General features: G+C 44.6%; 1 protein-coding gene across 4 annotated transcripts in view; it reads right to left on the reverse strand.

Annotated features, from left to right (window-relative positions):
- Positions 1-489: 489 nt before the first annotated feature.
- The window catches only part of pigl (phosphatidylinositol glycan anchor biosynthesis, class L), an 84074-nt gene continuing 64346 nt past the window's right edge, over positions 490-20217 (reverse strand). Inside the window, exons 5-7 of one of the 4 annotated variants that reach the window (XM_078224583.1) lie at positions 5978-6009; positions 3939-4035; positions 490-1400 (exon numbers count right to left, since the gene is read on the reverse strand). In XM_078224583.1, the coding sequence (XP_078080709.1) occupies positions 1370-1400; positions 3939-4035; positions 5978-6009 (160 nt within the window). In that variant the 3' untranslated portion in view covers positions 490-1369. Of the gene's footprint in view, positions 1401-3901; positions 4036-5977; positions 6010-20217 lie in introns of all 4 variants that reach the window. The other 3 variants (XM_078224580.1, XM_078224582.1, XM_078224581.1) reach the window with 3 other exon arrangements.

Raw genomic sequence — 20217 nt, forward strand, 5'->3', positions numbered from 1 at the left:
CTGAATGTTATTCTAAAAGTAGCTTCCACTCAATCCAAGATGCTAGGAAAATTCCGTAAGAAATAGGAACATGAGTAGACATTTGGCCCCTCAAGCTCGCTCTGCCATTCAATAGAATCACGGCTGACCTGACCCAACATCCTTCGTATCCACACTCTGGCCCTTTCCCCACAACCATTGATTCCCTTACTGATCAAAAATCTGTCTCACCCTCAAATATACTCAAGGACTCTGCCCCCACAGCTCTCTTTGACAACGAGTTCCAAAGACTCTCAACACTCAGAGAAGGAATTCCTCCTCATCTCAGTCTTAAACTGATGCTCCTTTATTCTGAGACTCTGCCCTCGGTCCGAGACTCTCCCATGAGGGGAAACATCCTCTCAGCATTTACCCTGTCAAGCCCCTGAAGGAAACAAAGTCAGGTGTCTGGCACAGACAGATCAACTTAATAGTTATGTGACATTTTCATCTATTCTTTCTCTGATAATTGAATATTTGGTAATTTTATTTGCTATTCAATAGCTATTGTAATGCACATGTTAGACTTATTAAAGTTTTTATAACTGGAATATCTGGGTCTCGCTACATACATCTTTAAGGATATCTCTTTTATGAAACATATTGGTCTGGCCCCTCATTACTTTCAAACAAAGAAACCTGTCCCTTTGGATCATTTTAGTTCAACACCCCTGAGTTAAAGGTTTAATTACCGTCAGATCCATTACATTAAAAGTGTAAGAACAAGGAGCAAAGAAAACAAAGAAAGGTCCTCCAAGCCTGCACCGATCATGTTGCCCGTCTGAACTGAGAAATTAAGGCCTTTAATAAGCTTGTATTTTCTGCGTAGTATAAGACTCTTGAGAATAGCTGAACAACATTAATTAATGCACTATATCTAAACTGTTGTTTCTTAATAAACTATCTTAAAATTACTTATAACTAGTTGATTGCCTATATTAGGAATCTGTGGCCCGCAAATGCAAAATCTTCCAAAGGTTTTTGCCAGCATCGTGCCTCAATGAGCTGAAGCTGTGCTGTTCACCACAGGACTGTTTATTGTTATGGTACAAAGGAATTAGATCAATTATCCAAAAAGTGTAAAAGCACAATCACAGAACCCCCAGCAACTCCAGCCATGATTTTAGTTGCCATCGTATTTCTATGTAATTCCGTGAAAGTTTTGTTAATAATATATTAACCCAGTCTCTAATACAATTTTCAGGCAGTAGTATCTTCGAAAACTGATCTCCAGTAGCTTGAAGGCATACAACAGAAAGAGAGCTGTCATCAAATGTTCACTGTGACATTAAATGGAAAGTGTTTATAAACATGTAACGGGAGATGTACAGGTAGAGGCGACGGAACCATACTAGCTGGCTCTGGTGACAGTACATGGCTTCCTGTAAAAAGGAAAACAAACTATTAATCTGCACCAAAAGAGTTCATGCAATCAGAATGGCCACAGTGTGAACATTCACAGTTTAAAGTTTCACCCAGCATCATCATGGCAACACTATCATTACTCACTAACACCTTCTCAGCTACAGCACGGGATTAGATACAGAGTAAAGCTCCCTCTACACTGTCCCCATCAAACACTCCCAGGACAGATACAGCACGGGGTCAGATACAGAGTAAAGTTCCCTCTACACTGCCCCCATCAAACACTCCCAGGACAGATACAGCACGGGGTCAGATACAGAGTAAAGTTCCCTCTACACTGTCCCCATCAAACACTCCCAGGACAGGTACAGCACGGGGTTAGATACAGAGTAAAGCTCCCTCTACACTGTCCCCATCAAACACTCCCAGGACAGGTACAGCACGGGATTAGATACAGAGTAAAGCTCCCTCTACACTGTCCCCATCAAACACACCCAGGACAGATACAGCACGGGGTCAGATACAGAGTAAAGTTCCCTCTACACTGCCCCCATCAAACACTCCCAGGACAGGTACAGCACGGGGTTAGATACAGAGTAAAGCTCCCTCTACACTGTCCCCATCAAACACTCCCAGGACAGGTACAGCACGGGGTTAGATACAGAGTAAAGCTCCCTCTACACTGCCCCCATCAAACACTCCCAGGACAGGTACAGCACGGGGTTAGATACAGAGTAAAGCTCCCTCTACACTGTCCCCATCAAACACTCCCAGGACAGGTACAGCACGGGGTTAGATACAGAGTAAAGCTCCCTCTACACTGCCCCCATCAAACACTCCCAGGACAGGTACAGCACGGGGTTAGATACAGAGTAAAGCTCCCTCTACACTGTCCCCATCAAACACTCCCAGGACAGGTACAGCATGGGGTTAGATACAGAGTAAAGCTCCCTCTACACTGTCCCATCAAACACTCCCAGGACAGGTACAGCACGGGGTTAGATACAGAGTAAAGCTCCCTCTACACTGTCCCCATTAAACACTCCTGGGATGGGTATAATTTACAGCCACTGTTTATTAGGCTACACACAATTTAGAACATTGCACGAAAGGTTAAAGGAATACTGTTCCAGTGAACTGTGCTATTCAATTTGTGTGGAGACCATAACAAAAAACGCCCTAGTGGTTTCAGCCCCATCATAATAAAACAGTGATTCTGAATTTCTCATGCCTCCCATGGGATTGTGGTCACTCAAAGAACAAAGAAAATTACAGCACAGGACCTTCGGCCCTCCAAGCCTGCACTGACCATGCTGTCCGACTTAACTAAAACCTCCTACTCTTCCGGGGACCATATCCCTCTATTCCCATCCTATTCATGTACTTGTCAAGACGCCCCTAAAAAGTCACTACCGTATCCGCTTCCAGTACCTCCCCCGGCAACGAGTTCCAGGCACCCACCACTCTCTGTGTAAAAAATCTGCCTCGTACATCTCCTTTAAACCTTGCCCCTCGCACCTTAAACCTATGCCCCCTAGTAATTGACTCTTCCACCCTGGGAAAAAGCTTCTGACTATCCACTCTGTCCATGCCTCTCATAATCTTGCAGACTTCTATCAGGTCTCCCTTCAATCTCCATCGCTCCAGTGAGAACAAACCAAGTTTCTCCAACCTCTCCTCATAGCTAATGCCCTCCATACCAGGCAACATCCTGGTGAATCTTTTCTGTACCCTCTCCAAAGCTTCCACATCCTTCTGGTAGTGTGGCGACCAGAATTGAACACTATATTCCAAGTTCTATAAAGCTGCAACGTGACTTGCCAATTTTTAAACTCAATACCCCGGCCGATGAAGGCAAGCATGCCGTATGCCTTCTTGACTACCTTCTCCACCTGCATTGCCACTTTGTGACCTGTGTACCTGTACCCTTTGCCTATCAATACTCTTAAGGGCTCTGCCATTTACTGTATATTTCCTATCTGTATTAGACCTTCCAATACGCATTACCTCACATTTTTCCGGATTAAACACCATCAGCCATCTCTCCGCCCAAGTCTCCAACTGATCCATATCCTGCTGTATCCTCTGATGGTCCTCATCGCTATCCGCAAATCCACCAACCTTTGTGTTGTTCGCAAACTTACTAATCAAACCAGTTACATTTTCCTCCAAATAATTTATATATATTACAAACAGCAAAGGTCCCAGCACTGAGGAACACCACTTGTCACAGCCCTCCATTCAGAAACGCACCCTTCCACTGCTACCCTCTGTCTTCTTTGACCGAGCCAGTAACTCAACCGTAACATTTATGGAAATTCCCACTGGTGGGTGGGGGGGATGGTGGGGGTGATTGTAACACTGGGAATTAGGGATTCCAATGTGCTGTCAGAGCCCAGCCATTGTTAGAACCCTGTCCCTGTTATTTAGGACTTGTTTAGTATTTGAGTGGGTGCAATCAGGCAAAACCTATCAAGAATCTGATGATTAAACAGCTCACATTGTTGCTTCCATTTACCTTGGCCTTTTGATATTCCCAACTGTGTAATACATACATCACATGGTGGGGCCTCAGCCAGCTGATTGGCAGGTCCAGGATGGAGATATACTTCCGGAGAACATTTGTGGATTGGAGAACAAGGGCTTGGCACCCTGGAAAAGAGCAGAAACGATCCAAATGAATGGTGAGTACACACAGCAGAGGAGTTGCTCTGCTCATACGTGGCCCTCGTCTCCACAGTAATGGTTGTGCACACTGAGCTCCATCCATAGTTGGAAAGCCAGCTGAATGCACATCTTCAGCCATTGCTGCTGTCCATCATCTGTGCGGCATAGCTGAGCTCCAGTGCGATGCTGAATCAGTCAGTTTGGGAGGAGTAGAAACTAGCAAGGAAGTTCCACCTCACCAATAAATAAATTGCATTCAAAAGTTCTGGCTGTATCTCTGCAGTATGGCTGAAACCTGTGTCCTTTTCTGATTGGTGAGGTATTAAAAATTATCGGCAAGAAATTAGACTGGAAAACCAAAAACTTCCCTGGACAATTCTCTTCTTACATCACCTTTAGTTTAAAACATGTAGCAATCGATTAGGAGCAGCATTGCTGAGTTCAGGGTGGGGGCCACAGGACTGATCTGGTAACTATGCACCAACCAGTAAAATACTGCAACCTTGTCCTTTTGGACAGGGAGTAAATTGATACACAAATGAGTTAGTCCAGTTGAGTGCCATATGATTTGTATGATAACCATACTAACCTAGAATGCAGTAGTGTCAATGTAGGATGAATGTTGCAGCGAACATCAACTTAAGTGGACACATTTGTGCCATCACTTCAGTCATGACAATGAATCAAAGCTCCAAATTATGTATGGACATACTGAAATGTTAAGTAAGACATGTGCATTTTAAAAGAAGGGCATACAAGCAAAAACTGTCTGAGACAGCAAAGTAACCATTTGCTGGAATTCCTATGTAGATTATACTCAGTCCCCAGGGAGACAATGGAATGTTCCATCCTTTGTCAGACACATTTCAGAAGAAGGGATGCAATGCAAAAACTGAACTGTAATGGAGATAATGGAGGCTGATTACCATCTCAGCAGGAACCATCTCCTGAGTTACATTCCAGTAAGAAGTTTAACAACACCAGGTTAAAGTCCAACAGGTTTATTTGGTAGCAAAAGCCACACAAGCTTTCGGAGCTCCAAGCCCCTTCTTCAGGTGAGTGGGAATTCTGTTCGAGTTACATTCCAGACATGTTTGTGTAGTCCCCTTTCCAGGAATACACAAGAAAAGCAGTTACAAATGAGCTGCAGCCTGGTGTGTGTGCTAATCTGGTGTTGTAGCCCTTCTGTGCTGGGATGTGACAGCTGAAGAATATCAACTCAGTATCCCTGCTGCTGGCAGGTTCTAGGTCTTTCTCTGATTGCTGGAAGCAAGTCAGCAAAGCCATAGTTGAAAAGGAAACAGGACAAATGCTTTCATAAAATCAAAAATCCCAAAAGTGCAGAAGGCGGCCTTTTGGCCCATCGTGTCTGCACTTACTCTCCGACGGAGCATCTTACCCAAGGCCCTCTCCTCCGTCCTATCCCCATAACTCCACAAATTTACCATGGCTAATTATTCCAACCTACACATCTCAGGACAGGAAGCGGCAATTTAGCATGACTAATCCACCTAAGCTGCACATTTTTGGACTGTGGGAGGAAACCGGAGCACCGGAGGAAACCCACGCAGACACAGGGAGAATGTGCAAACTTCACACAGACAGCTAACCTGCAGTACAAAGAATTTCCAAACCAACTGCTCAATTTCTGAAGTCAGCATTACTGGAATCACCCAAATTGACGGCTGCAACATTTCATCATCTACTCACAGACAAGCCAAAGATTGATTTGCATAACTTTTTTAGCTTTTATGTTTGGACTCGCCTCTCATTTCTAATCTGTGCGTACACACATACTTAGTTTTAATATTTACTTCTTACATTTTATAATAATTATTTATATGATAATTAGGAGGCACTGAGGAAGGCTGACTGCCAGGCTTTCATTGAAGTTTCACTTTGATCGATAGACAAACAATCCTCTTACCATTCGGCAGTTTCTTCTCTGAGTGAAGTTTCCTGCAAACATGCAACAAAAACATGGGAATCAGAATTTTATAGAACATTCACTCGATAAAATCGGTTACCTTAAACAGACGGCTATTTAGTCCCATTCCCCTACTCTTAAATACAGCAACACTGCCCGATAACGTCACACAGAGTGTAGTGGAAGTCTGAAACTTGCTCCCCAAAACCTGTGAATGCTGGGGTCAGTTGAAATTTTCTAGATTGAGGTTGATAGATTTCTATTGAGTAAATGTATCAAAAGATATGGAGCAAGTTTTAGTTTATTTATTTGTGTCACAAGTAGGCTTACATTAACACTGCAATGAAGTTACTGTGAAAATCCCCTAGTCGCCACACTCCAGCACCTGTTCAGGTACGCTGAGGGAGAATTTAGCACGGCCAATGCAGCTAACCAGCATGTCTGGGAGGAAACTGGAGCACCCAGAGGAAACCCACGCAGTCAACAAAGAACAATACAGCACAGGAACAGGCCCTTCGGCCCTCCAAGCCCGTGCCGCTCCCTGGTCCAAACTAGACCATTCTTTTGTATCCCTCCATTCCCACTCCGTTCATGTGGCTATCTAGATAAGTCTTAAACGTTCCCAGTGTGTCCGCCTCCACCACCTTGCCCGGAAGCGCATTCCAGGCCCCCACCACCCTCTGTGTAAAATATGTCCTTCTGATATCCGTGTTAAACCTCCCCCCCCCTCACCTTGAACCTATGACCCCTCGTGAACGGGGCATAGAGTATAAAAGTTGGGGTCTGATGTTGCAGATGTATGGAACGTTGGTTCGGCCGCATTTGGAATACTGCATCCAGTTCTGGTCGCCACACTACCAGAAGGACGTGGAGGCTTTGGAGAGAGTACAGAGGAGGTTTACCAGGATGTTGCCTGGTATGGAGGGGCTTAGTTATGAGGAGAGATTGGGTAAACTGGGGTTGTTCTCCCTGGAAAGACGGAGGATGAGGGGAGACTTAATAGAGGTGTATAAAATTATGAAAGGCATAGATAGGGTGAACGGTGGGAAGCTTTTCCCCAGGTCGGTGGTGACGTTCACGAGGGGTCATAGGTTCAAGGTGAAGGGGGGGGGAAGTTTAACACAGATATCAGAAGGACATATTTTACACAGAGGGTGGTGGGGGCCTGGAATGCGCTGCCAGGCATGGTGGTGGAGGCGGACACACTGGGAATGTTTAAGACTTATCTAGATAGCCATATGAACGGAATGGGACTGGAGGGATACAAAAGAATGGTCTAGTTTGGACCAGGGAACGGCACGGGCTTGGAGGGCCGAAGGGCCTGTTCCTGTGCTGTATTGTTCTTTGTTCAAACCAATATTCTATACAACTGCAACATCAGACCCCAACTTTTATACTCTATGCCCCGTCCTATAAAGGCAAGCATGCCATATGCCTTATTCACTACCTTCTCCACCTGTGATGTCACCTTCAAGGATCTGTGGACTTGCACACCCAGGTCCCTCTGCGTACCTACACTCTTTATGGTTCTGCCATTTATCGTATAGCTCTCCCCTACGTTAGTTCTACCAAAATGCATCACTTTGCATTTAGTTGGATTGAACTCCATCTGCCATTTCTTTACCCAAATTTCCAGCCTAGCGATATCCTTCTGTAGCCTCTGACAATGTTCCTCACTATCTGCAAGTCCAGCCATTTTTGTGTCGTCCGCAAACTTACTGATCACCCCAGTTACACCTTCTTCCAGATCGTTTATATAAATCACAAACAGCAGAGGTCCCAATACAGAGCCCTGCGGAACACCACTAGTCACAGGCATCCAGTCGGAAAAAGACCCTTCCACTACCACCCTCTTCTGTGACCAAGCCAGTTCTCCACCCATCTAGCCACCTCCCGCTTTATCCCATGAGATCCTAGTCAAGGGGGAACATTCAGACTCTGCATAGACAGTGACCCAAGGCTGGAATTGAACCCAGGTCCCTGGCGCTGTGAGGCAGGAATGCTAACCACTGTGCCACCGGAGACAAGTAAATGAGATTAAGGTACAGATCAGCCATGATTTAAATAATAGATGGGACAGACTCAGAGGCCAGATAGCCTCCTCATGTTCACTCAGTTTTGCTGTCAACTGTTATGACATAATTGCAAGCCACCTATCGTACAAATGCATCATACTGTGCCTTGTAGTTCTCTGCCCTCCCTTTCTTCCTCAATTTCACCTTCCAGGTAAACTCCCTTATCTATATTCCTGCCAGTGGGAACAATTTCTTCTTATTTACTTTATCAAAACATTCATAATTCTGAACACATCTATTAAACCAAACTTTAAACTTCTCTGCTCTAAAAACAGCCCCAGTTTCTCCACATAACTAAAGTCCCACATCCCTCGAACCATTTTAGCAAATCTCATCTGCACCTTCTCTTAGGCTTTGACATCATTCCGAAAGTGTAGTGTCCAGAGTTAAACGCAGGATACCAAATGCCAAACATTTAATTTATAAAGGTCTAACATTATATCCTTGCTTTTCTACTCCGCACCTCAGTTTAAAAAGCCCATGCTGATCACGTTACCCTAACTAAACTAAAAATTCCCTATTCATGTACCCATCCAGATGGCTCTTAAATGTCGTTAATGTGCCTGCTTCCACCACCTCCTCTGGCAGCGCGTTCCAGGCACCCACCCCTCTCTGCGTGAAAAACTTCCCCTGCACATCCCCCTTAAACTTTCCCCCTCTCACCTTGAACCTGTGCCCCCTGGTAATTGACACTTCCACCCTGAGAAAAAGCCTCTGACTATCCACCCTGATTATGCCTCTCATAATTTTGTAGACTTCTATCAGGTCTCCCTCAGCCTCCGTCTTTCCAGTGAAATAATTCCTCTTCTATGTGGAGATAAATGAGATTTCTCAATATTTTTTCATCATTGCTAATATATACTGTGAAACAGGCTTTTGTGTATGAGTATGGGTGAGACTGGTTTAATGAAACTGAAGATAGTTACACTACCAGGGTTAAACTACCAATAGGGAATAGGTGTAAAGGCAAGTGATTGAAGTGGAAATTAACAGAATGCGAGGACTCGCTTGATTAGGAGTTTAAATTTGGCAGATAAGCAAAGTGATTTAAAGTGAATGATTGTATTTCACAATTGGGAGATCGTAAATGGATGAGATGGAGTAGTTTACTTTTATAAACATAGTAACCATAAAGTAACATGAAAGATTGGAAAGGAAAGGGACTTCTAAAGGACTGTAGAAGCGATAGAGTAAAAGATCAAAGGAAAAAAAAATTAAAGAAGGAGAATCCAAAGAGCTTCTACAAATACATAAAGGGCAAAAGAGTAACAAGGGAGAGAGTAGGGCCTCTTAAGGTTCAATTGGTCACCTATGTGCGGATCCACAAGGGATAGGTGAGATCCTAAATAAATATTTCTCATCAGTATTCACTGTTGAGAAAAGCATGGATGTTAGGGAACTTGGGGAAATAAATAGTGATGTCTTGAGGAGTGTGCATATAACAGAGGTGGTGGTGTTGGAAGTCTTAAAGCGCATCAAGGTAGATAAATCCCCGGACCTGATGAAGTATATCCCAGGACACTGTGGGAGCTAGGGAGGAAATTGCGGGTCCCCTAGCAGAGATATTTGAATCATCAATAGTCACAGGTGAGGTGCCTGAAGATTGGAGGGTGGCAAATGTTGTGCCTTTGTTTAAAAAGGGTTGCAGGGAAAAGCCTGGGAACTACAGGCCGGTGAGCCTCACATCTGTGGTGGGTAAGTTGTTGGAAGGTATTTTGAGAGACAGGATCTACAGGCATTTAGAGAGGCAAGGACTGATTAGGGACAGTCAGCATGGCTTTGTGAGTGGAAAATCATGTCTCACAAATTTGATTGAGTTTTTTGAAGGAGTAACCAAGAAGGTAGACGAGGGCAGTGCAGTTGATGTTGTCTACATGGACTTCAGCAAGGCCTTTGACAAGGTACCACATGGTAAGTTGTTGCATAAGGTTAAATCTCATGGGATCCAGGGTGAGGTGGCTGAATGGATACAAAATTGGGTTGATGACAGATGACAGAAGACAGAGGGTGGTTGTAGAGGGTTGTTTTTTAAACTAGAGGCCTGTGACCAGCGGTGTGCCTCAGGGATCAGTGCTGGGTCCATTGTTATTTGTCATTTATATTAATGATTTGGATGAGAATTTAGTAGGCATGGTTAGTAAGTTTGCAAACAGCACCAAGATTGGTGGCATAGTGGACAGTGAAGAAGGTTATCTAGGATTGCAACGGGATCTTGATCAATTGGGCCAGTGGGCTGATGAATGGCAGATGGAGTTTAATTTAGACAAATGCGAGGTGATGCGTTTTGGTAGATTGAACCAGGACAGGACTTACTCAGTTAATGGTAGGGCGTTGGGGAGAGTTACAGAACAAAGAGGAGTACAGGTTCATAGCTCCTTGAAAGTGGAGTCACAGGTGGACAGAGTGGTGAAGAAGGCATTCAGCATGCTTGGTTTCATTGGTCAGAACATTGAATACAGAAGATGGGACGTCTTGTTGAAGTTGTACAAGACATTGGTAAGGCCACACTTGGAAATGTCGTCACCCTATTATAGAAAGAATATTATTAAACTAGAAAAGATTTACTAGTATGCTACCGGGACTTGATGGTTTGAGTTATAAGGAGAGACTGGATAGACTGGGACTTTTTTCTCTGGAGTGGAGGTGGGTTAGGGGTGGTCTTACAGAGGTCTATAAAATAATGAGGGGCATAGATCAGCTAGATAGTCAATAGCTTTTCCCAAAGGTAGGGGAGTCCAAAACTAGAAGACATAGGTTTAAGGTGAGAGGGGAAAGATACAAAAGGGTCCAGAGGGGCAATTTTTTCACACAGAGGGTGGTGAGTGTCTGGAACAAGCTGCCAGAGGTAGTAGTAGGGGTGGGTACAATTTTGTCTTTTAAAAAGTGTTTAGACAGTTACATGGATAAGATGGGTATAGAGGGATATGGGCCAAATGTGGGCAATTGGGACTAGTTTAGGGGTTAAAAAAAAGGGGCGGCATGGACAAGTTGGGCCAATGGGCCTGTTTCCATGCTGTAAACCTCTATGACTCTATAACTGAAGACTGATAAAGGATGGCTATGGGATTTTGAGAAAGGTAGTGTGTGCTGGAGCTAGACCTGTGATCACCAGCTGCCACGGCCCTCAGAGGGAAGAAGACTGTGTAAAATTTCCCCTGGAGCAGCAGGGCATTGCATGGTAAAATGACTGGATTTTGTTTTCATAAATTAAAAATCAATAGGACTGTTGCCATCAAAAGATGGTTTAATTTTGATTTATTTAAGCCAAAATCGTTCAGGAAATGTTTGTAGAACTGTTAATTGGCTAAAGGTGTTCTTGTGTTTTTAAATATTATTTTCCTTTAATAAATGTTAAAATTTAATATTTGAAATATTGGGCGGCACGGTATCACAGTGGTTAGCACTGCTGCTTCACAGCTCCAGGGAGCTCGGCTCGATTCCCGGCTTGGGTCAGTGTGTGTGGAGTTTGCACATTCTCCTCGTGTCTGCATGGGTTTCCTCCGGGTGCTCCGGTTTCCTCCCACAGTCCAAAGATGTGCAGGTTAGGTTGATTGGCCATGCTAAAATTGCCCCTTAGTGTCCTGAGATGCGTAGGTTAGAGGGATTAGCGGGTAAATGTGTAGGGATATGGGGGTAGGGCCTGGGTGGGATTGTGGTCGGTGCAGACTCGATGGGCTAGATGGCCTCTTTCTGCACTGTAGGGATTCTATGATTTCTATGAAATCTTCACAAGTGTCTGAAATGTACTTATCTTGACTCCATATATCTCCTCATTACATACAAATTGCAAACCGTTGTAGCAGCTTGTTCAAGTTTCTCTTTGGCATTTGTGCAGTCTGGCATTGCCATTTGGTGTGCAATTACATCGAGCACAAACTAGGTGAATCTTGCAGCCATGTTTTGACACCTCACAAATTTAGTCTTTCCAATCCAAATGCGAGATTGCACCCACATTCATGCCCAGTGAACCATAGAGATTTTCAGCCTTTAGCTGTTCCCTCTTTCTTCCACCAGACCGTGGCGACTAAATTGTCTGCAACATTAAGAACAAAGAAAGAACAATACAGCACAGGAACAGGCCCTTCGGCCCTCCAAGCCCGTGCCGCTCCCTGGTCCAAACTAGACCATTCTTTTGTACCCCTCCATTCCCACTCCGTTCATATGGCTATCTAGATAAGTCTTAAACGTTCCCAGCATGTCCGCCTCCACCACCTTGCCTGGCAGCGCATTCCAGGCCCCCACCACCCTCTGTGTAAAATATGTCCTTCTGATATCTGTGTTAAACCTCCCCCCCTTCACCTTGAACCTATGACCCCTCGTGACCGTCACCACCGACCTGGGGAAAAGCTTCCCACCGTTCACCCTATCTATGCCTTTCATAATTTTATACACCTCCATTAAGTCTCCCCTCATCTTCCGTCTTTCCAGTGAGAACAACCCCAGTTTACCCAATCTCTCCTCATAACTAAGCCCCTCCATACCAGGCAACATCCTGGTAAACCTCCTCTGTACTCTCTCCAAAGCCTCCACGTCCTTCTGGTAGTATCCATTCAGTGATACTTTAGGAAAACCTGTAGCCAGATATCACGATGGCTTTCTCTCTACCCTCCATACCTCAAAGCCCATCATCATGACAACATGAATTACATATGGTATCCAGGTAAATGCTGATGAGCTATCCTCGAGACCCCAACTCCCTTTTATCTTGTAAGTAAATGGACAGTTTAGAACACAACTGTTTATAACTTGACATCCTCAACACTTTTCTGGAACCTTGGGGACTTACTGTACAGCCACTGTTAGCCATTGTTTCCAAGCATAAGCACCTTGCACTTTTTTCCCAGTAAAACAATCTGGGCCCCCTGTAACCTCTAACAATCAAACCACCCAGGATTGCTGTCAGGTAGACTTTAGAACAGATCACATGACCGTGCCCCCCCCCCCCCCCCCCCCCCGCCCGCTTAATTTTACTCTAAGTTAAAAGCTTAGGGTGGGATTATTTGGCCGTGCTCACCCCAAAATCCCACCAGAGATCAACAGACCTTTCCATGGTCCACCCCCCCATCCACTACGATTCCTGTAATGGGTGGGACGGGAAAATTCCCCCCATAGTCTCAAAACATAACAATCTTATAGACTTCATAAACGTAACGTTAGGAACAAAAGGGTTGTCAGGGAAAAAATCGGACCTCTCAGGGACAAAAGTGGGGAATTATGCTTAGAGCCCAAAGAAGTAGGGGAGACCCTAAATGAATACTTTGCGTCGGTATTCACAAAGGAGAGGAATGTGTTGACTGGGAGTGTCTCGGAGGGGAGTGTTGACCCGTTAGAGAAAATCTCCATTACAAGGGAGGAAGTGTTAGGTTTTTTAGGGAATATAAAGACTACAAATCCCCAGGGCCTGATGGAATCTATCCAAGGCTGCTCAGGGAGACGAGAGATGAAATCGCTGGACCTCTGACGCAAATCTTTGTCTCGTCACTGGACACAGGTGAGGTCCCAGAGGATTGGAGGATAGCTAATGTGGTCCCGTTATTTAAGAAGGGTAGGAAGGATAACCCGGGTAATTATAGGCCGGTGAGCTTGACGTCCGTGGTAGGGAAGTTGTTGGAGAGGATTCTTAGAGATAGGATGTATGCGCATTTAGAAAGGAATAAACTCATTAACGATAGTCAGCATGGTTTTGTGAGAGGGAGGTCATGCCTCACTAACCTGGTGGAGTTTTTTGAAGAAGTGACTAGAATGGTTGACGAGGGAAGGGCCGTGGATGTCGTCTATATAGATTTTAGTAAAGCGTTTGACAAAGTCCCTCATGGTAGGTTGGTGCAAAAGGTTGGATTTCATGGGATAAAGGGGGAGGTGGCTAGATGGGTGGAGAACTGGCTTGGTCACAGAAGAGGAGATGCCGGCGTTGGACTGGGGTGAACACAGTAAGAGTTTTAACAACACCAGGTTAAAGTCCAACAGGTTTATTTGGTAGCAAATACCATTACCTTTCGGAGTGCTGCTCCTTCGTCAGATGGATTTCCACTCCATCTGACGAAGGAGCAGCGCTCCGAAAGCTAATGGTATTTGCTACCAAATAAACCTGTTGGACTTTAACCTGGTGTTGTTAAAACTGTTACTTGGTCACAGAAGACAGAGGGTGGTAGTGGAAGGGTCTTTTTCCGGCTGGATGCCTGTGACTAGTGGTGTTCCGCAGGTTTCTGTATTGAGACCTCTGCTGTTTGTGATTTATATAAACGATCTGGAAGAAGGTGTAACTGGGATGATCAGTAAGTTTGCAGACGACACGAAAATGGCTGGACTTGCAGATAGTGAGGAACATTGTCAGAGGCTACAGAAGGATATAGATAGGTTGGAAATTTGGGCAAAGAAATGGCAGATGGAGTTCAATCCAGATAAATGCGAAGTGATGCATTTTGGTAGAACTAACGTACGGGGGAGCTATACGATAAATGGCAGAACCATAAAGGCTGTAGGTACGCAGAGGGACCTGGGTGTGCAAGTCCACAGATCCTTGAAGATGACGGCACAGGTGGAGAAGGTAGTGAAGAAGGCATATGGCATGCTTGCCTTTATAGGACGGGGCATAGAGTATAAAAGTTGGGGTCTGATGTTGCAGTTGTATAGAACGTTGGTTCGGCCGCATTTGGAGTACTGCGCCCAGTTCTGGTCGCCACACTACCAGAAGGACGTGGAGGCTTTAGAGAGAGTGCAGAGGAGGTTTACCAGGACGTTGCCTGGTATGGAAGGGCTTACTTATGAGGAGAGATTGGGTAAACTGGGGTTGTTCTCACTGGAAAGACGGAGGATGAGGGGTGACCTAATACAGGTGTATAAAATTATGAAAGGCATAGATAGGGTGAACGGTGGGAAGCTTTTTCCCAGGTCGGTGGTGATGTTCACGAGGGGTCATAGGTTCAAGGTGAGGGGGGAGAGGTTTAACACGGATATCAGAAGGACATATTTTACACAGAGGGTGGTGGGGGCCTGGAATGCGCTGCCGGGTAAGGTGGTGTAGGCGGACACACTGGGAACGTTTAAGACTTATCTAGATAGCCACATGAACGGAGTGGGAATGGAGGGATACAAAAGAATGGTCTAGTTTGGACCAGGGAGCGGCGCGGGCTTGGAGGGCTGAACGGCCTGTTCCTGTGCTGTATTGTTCTTGTTGTTGTCGTAACACAAGAGTTGGTTATAATCTGTGCCGATCACCAGACAATTGGTGACGTAGAGAACTGAGCCATTCAGGCAAATCTCAGGTGTTGAGTGACAAGTATATCTTGACACCCCACTCAGCTTCTTTATCATGCAGCACCAAATGACCCTGTAACTTTGGTTCACAGGAGCCAACAGCCCTCAGGCACCCCACCCATTATATGAAATTTAATAAGTTAATGAAAGCTGACAGTTCTTCTGAGTTCAGTTCAGACAAAGTTTCTCATGAAACAGCAAAGTGAAACGTATGAAATAAGAAATAGGGGCTGGAATTGTCCAGGTTGGCCTTTCAAACCTGCACTGCCATTCAGCAAGATTATAGCTGAGCTTTGTGTCAACTGCACCTTCTTGCACTATCCCTTAATTCCCTTGGTACTTGGACTTACTCATTGCACACGAGTCACTAACATTTATGGTCTGCAAAGTAGTTTATTCTTAAATGAACAACTCTTCCAGTCAATGTGAAGACTGCAATTGAAGGGTCATGTGACCTTTAATCTCTGTATCAAAGTTCATGTTTTCTACAATGCAAAAAGACACTAACCACAATTTCCATGCGCAGGGCGAATGACTCAGAACATTCTCGATCTGATAGAGATTTAGGAGTAAAGACAAAGCCACAGACTTGTTGACAGAAATAACATATGGGTTAAAGGTTGAAGAACCTGACAGAAGCAGCTTCTGCGGGGAAGCGAGAAATGGAGAAAAAGAGGCAGAGTAGCAAGTTCCTGGATTAGTAATTCAAAAGCCTGGACTATTCCAACAGCAGCTGGAGGAATTCAAATTCAATTCATTAATAAATCTGGATTAAATTAATCGCCTCATTAATAACGATCATGAAACTATCAGATCACCATAAAAAGCCAGCTGATTCACTAATACCCTTTGTTACTATCTGCTTAGGGACCAGTAACTTTCCGTTTAGACAAAATTTGAAATCCTGAGAATTTACCATGAGAATAAAAATGCAAGATACAACAGTTCTCAAAAAAACAACATCAATTTCACTGTACAAAATCAGAAAAGTAAAACAATTTACAATATTTATTTTATATCCTAACATTCAAAATTAACATGAGGTACATGTGACCTTTTTAACAAAATTAACATGAGGTACATAGCCTTTGACATGGTCCCGCATGGGAGGTTAGTCAGGAAAGTTCAGTCGCTAGGTATACATGGAGAGGTAGTAAATTGGATTAGACATTGGCTCAATGGAATAAGCCAGAGAGTGGTAGTGGAGGATTGCTTCTCTGAGTGGAGGCCTGTGACTAGTGGTGTGCCACAGGGATCAGTGCTGGGTCCATTGTTGTTTGTCATCTATATCAATGATCTGGATGATAATGTGGTAAATTGGATCAGCAAGTTTGCTGATGATACAAAGATTGGAGGTGTAGTGGACAGTGAGGAAGGTTTTCAAAGCTTGCAGAGGGATTTGGACCAGCTAGAAAAATGGGCTGAAAAATGGCAGATGGAGTTTAATGCAGACGTGAGGTATTGCACTTTGGAAGGACAAACCAAGTAGAACATACAAGGTAAATGGTAGGACACTGAAGAGTGCAGTAGAACAGAGGGATCTGGGAATACAGATACATAATTCCCTAAAACAGGGTCGTAAAGAGTGCTTTTGGTACATTGGCCTTTATAAATCAAAAGTATTGAGTATAGGAGTTGGAATGTTATGGTGAGGTTGTATAAGACATTGGTGAGGCCGAATTTGGAGTATTGTGTGCAGTTTTGGTCACCTAATTACAGGAAGGATATTAATAAGGTTGAAAGAGTGCAGAGGAGGTTTACAAGGATGTTGCCGGGACTTGAGAAACTGAGTTACAGAGAAGGTTGAATAGGTTAGGACTTTATTCCCTGCAGCGTAGAAGAATGAGGGGAGATTTGATAGAGGTATATAAAATTATGATGGGTATAGATAGAGTGAATGCAAGCAGGCTTTTTCCACTGAGGCTAGGGGAGAAAATAACTAGAGGGCATGGGTTAAGTGTGAGGGGGGAAAAGTTTAAAGGGAATATTAGAGGGGGCTTCTTCACACAGAGAGTGGTGGGAGTTTGGAATGAGCTGCCAGATGAGGTGGTGAATGCGGGCTCACTTTTAACACTTAAGAAAAACTTGGACAGGTAAATGGATGAGAGGGGTGTGGAGGGATATGGTCCAGGTGCAGGTCAGTGGGACTAGGTACAAAAATGGTTCGGCACAGGCAAGAAGGGCCAAAAGGCCTGTTTCTGTGCTGTAATGTTTTATGGTTCTATGGAATTAAGAGGCAAATTGCAGTCGCACACACTACATTGCAGAATAAATTACAGATCAACCAAGACAGACCCCACAGAAACCCACCCAGGCGTCAGTGACCACCAGCCAAAAATCCATTAACTTCGGGCAAGAATTTCCAGTCCCATGGCAGGTGTGATTGGAAAATCCCGGCCTGTGTCTCCCTTACTGTCAAGTCTTCACTTTTGAAGATCTAGCCTCTGAATTCCCTCCAAAGGTCACTCGTTCTTGGACTGCCTAAATCACTGCACATCTCCGGATGGTTTAATCTCCTCCTCAGGTTACGTTCCACTCACTGGCTTCCAAACATCAGTACCAAATAACTGACACAATTCTGGCCCTCCAGCCACACCAAGCAGACAAAAATGGGGTAAATGCACGTAAACAAGCTGGGAGGTTATTCCACTTAAAAGGTCAGAAAAGAAATGACAGCCAGTCTGAAATTGTATAGGGCATTGGTGAGGCCACACCTGGAGTGCAGTTTTGGCGTCCTTATCCGAGGAAGGATGTCCTTGCTAAAGAGGGAGTACAGCGAAGGCTGATTCCTGGGATGGCAGGTCTGTCATATGAGGAGAGACTAAGTCGGTTAGGATTATATTCATTGGAGTTTAGAAGAGTGAGAGAGGATCTCATAGAAACTTATAAAATTCTAACAGGGTTAGACAGGGTAGATTCAGAAAGAATGTTCCCAATGGCGGGGAGTCATAGCAGAAGGGAAAGGGAGAGGCAATATGGCACAGTCCTAAAGAGTGTGGATGGACAGAGGGATCTGGTTACTAATGTGCCTAAGATCTTTGAAGGTGGCAAGACTCTTTGAGAGAGTAATTAGCAAAGCACAATTTGGGGCTTGGGGCTTTATAAACAACAATATTGAGTACAAAAGCAGGGAAGTTATGCTGAACCCTTATAAAGCTCTGGTTGCACCAACTGTTGGATGTGAAGGTGGAAAGGGTGCAGAGGAGATTTACCAGAATGGTTCCAGGGATGGCGGGTTTTATTTATAAGGTTAGGTTGGAGAAGCTGCGGTTGTTCTCCTTGGAGCTAAGGGGATTGAGGGAAGATTTGATTGAAGTGTACAAGATTATGACAGGTTTAGACAGGGTAGATGTAATGTCCTATGTTCGGAGTTGTGGGTTTTAACAGAAAGGAAATAATGTGGTTTGCGCACACAGATTCAAATTAAAACACGACAAATTTTATTGAAAAATATGTTCTCTGCACTGCACAGAATACCAAACTGAAAGTAAAACAGTTGCCTGTAGCAGCACCATAATGACATCACCATCAAATCATTTCATCAGCTCTTCATAGAATCATAAAAATCCTATAGCGCAGAAGGAGGCATTCAGCCCACCAAGTCTGCACTGACAACAATCCCACCCAGGCCCAACATATTTACCCCGCTAATCCCTCTAACCTATGTATCCCGGACACTAAGTGGCAATTTAGCATGGCCAATCAACCTAACTCGCACATCTTTGGAGTGTGGGAGGAAACCGGAGCACCTGGAGGAAACCCACACAGACATGGGGAGAACATGCAAGCTCCGCACAAACAGTGACCCAAGTTGGGAATCAAACCCGGATCACTGGAGCAGTGAGGCAGCAGTGCTAACCACTGTGCCATCCCTGCAACCCTTTTAAATATATAACAGCAGACAAGGAAAACCTGCTCCCATTACCTGATTGGACAAGGACTAGGAGACACAGATTTAAGGTCTTGGGTAAGAGATGCAGAGGGGAATAAGAAGAAGAACTTTTTATGCAGTGAATGGAATGCACTGTCTACAAGGTTGGTGAAAGCAGAGAAGACCAGTGATTTCTAAAGAAAATTGGGCAGGCATTTGAGGGAAATAAACTTGCAGGGCCACAGGGATGGAGCAGAGACCAGCTGAAATGCTCTCGAGAGCTGGCAGGATTTGATGGGCCAAATGGCCTCCTGTAGTCACTCCATAACTCAGCTATTGTGGCTGCCACATGGAAAATGGCTATTTGGCTGAGATATTGAAGGATGCCTAGTATATATATCAAAACCTACATTATTCAGTGGGTGTAGCTCAACAGTGAGCAGAACCAGGGACCTTGACTGATTTACACAGTTCCCTAAATAAACCTTTGTGGAATTACTGCTCTCTGAAGTGAAGATTGGACAGTTCAGTAGACCATGGAATGATTGGTCAGTCAGACCTTTCCCAAGTCTAACAAGCTGACCCTATTGGTCTCATTATGCTACGAGTTCACAGGAGCGGAGCAGTTGTGCAATTATTAGAACATAGAACAGTACAGCATAGAACAGGTCCTTCGGCCCACGATGTTGTGCCGAGCTTTATCTGAAACCAAGATCAAGCTATCCCACTCCCTATCATCCTGGTGTGCTCCATGTGCCTATCCAATAACCGCTTAAATGTTCCTAAAGTGTCTGACTCCACTATCACTGCAGGCAGTCCATTCCACACCCCAACCACTCTCTGCGTAAAGAACCTACCTCTGATATCCTTCCTGTATCTCCCACCACAAACCCTATAGTTATGCCCCCTTGTAATAGCTCCATCCACCCGAGGAAATAGTCTTTGAACGTTCACTCTATCTATCCCCTTCATCATTTTATAAGCCTCAATTAAGTCTCCCCTCAGCCTCCTCCGCTCCAGAGAGAACAGCCCCAGCT

Source organism: Mustelus asterias, chromosome 12 (assembly GCF_964213995.1).
Source record: "Mustelus asterias chromosome 12, sMusAst1.hap1.1, whole genome shotgun sequence".
Lineage (NCBI taxonomy): Eukaryota > Metazoa > Chordata > Chondrichthyes > Carcharhiniformes > Triakidae > Mustelus > Mustelus asterias.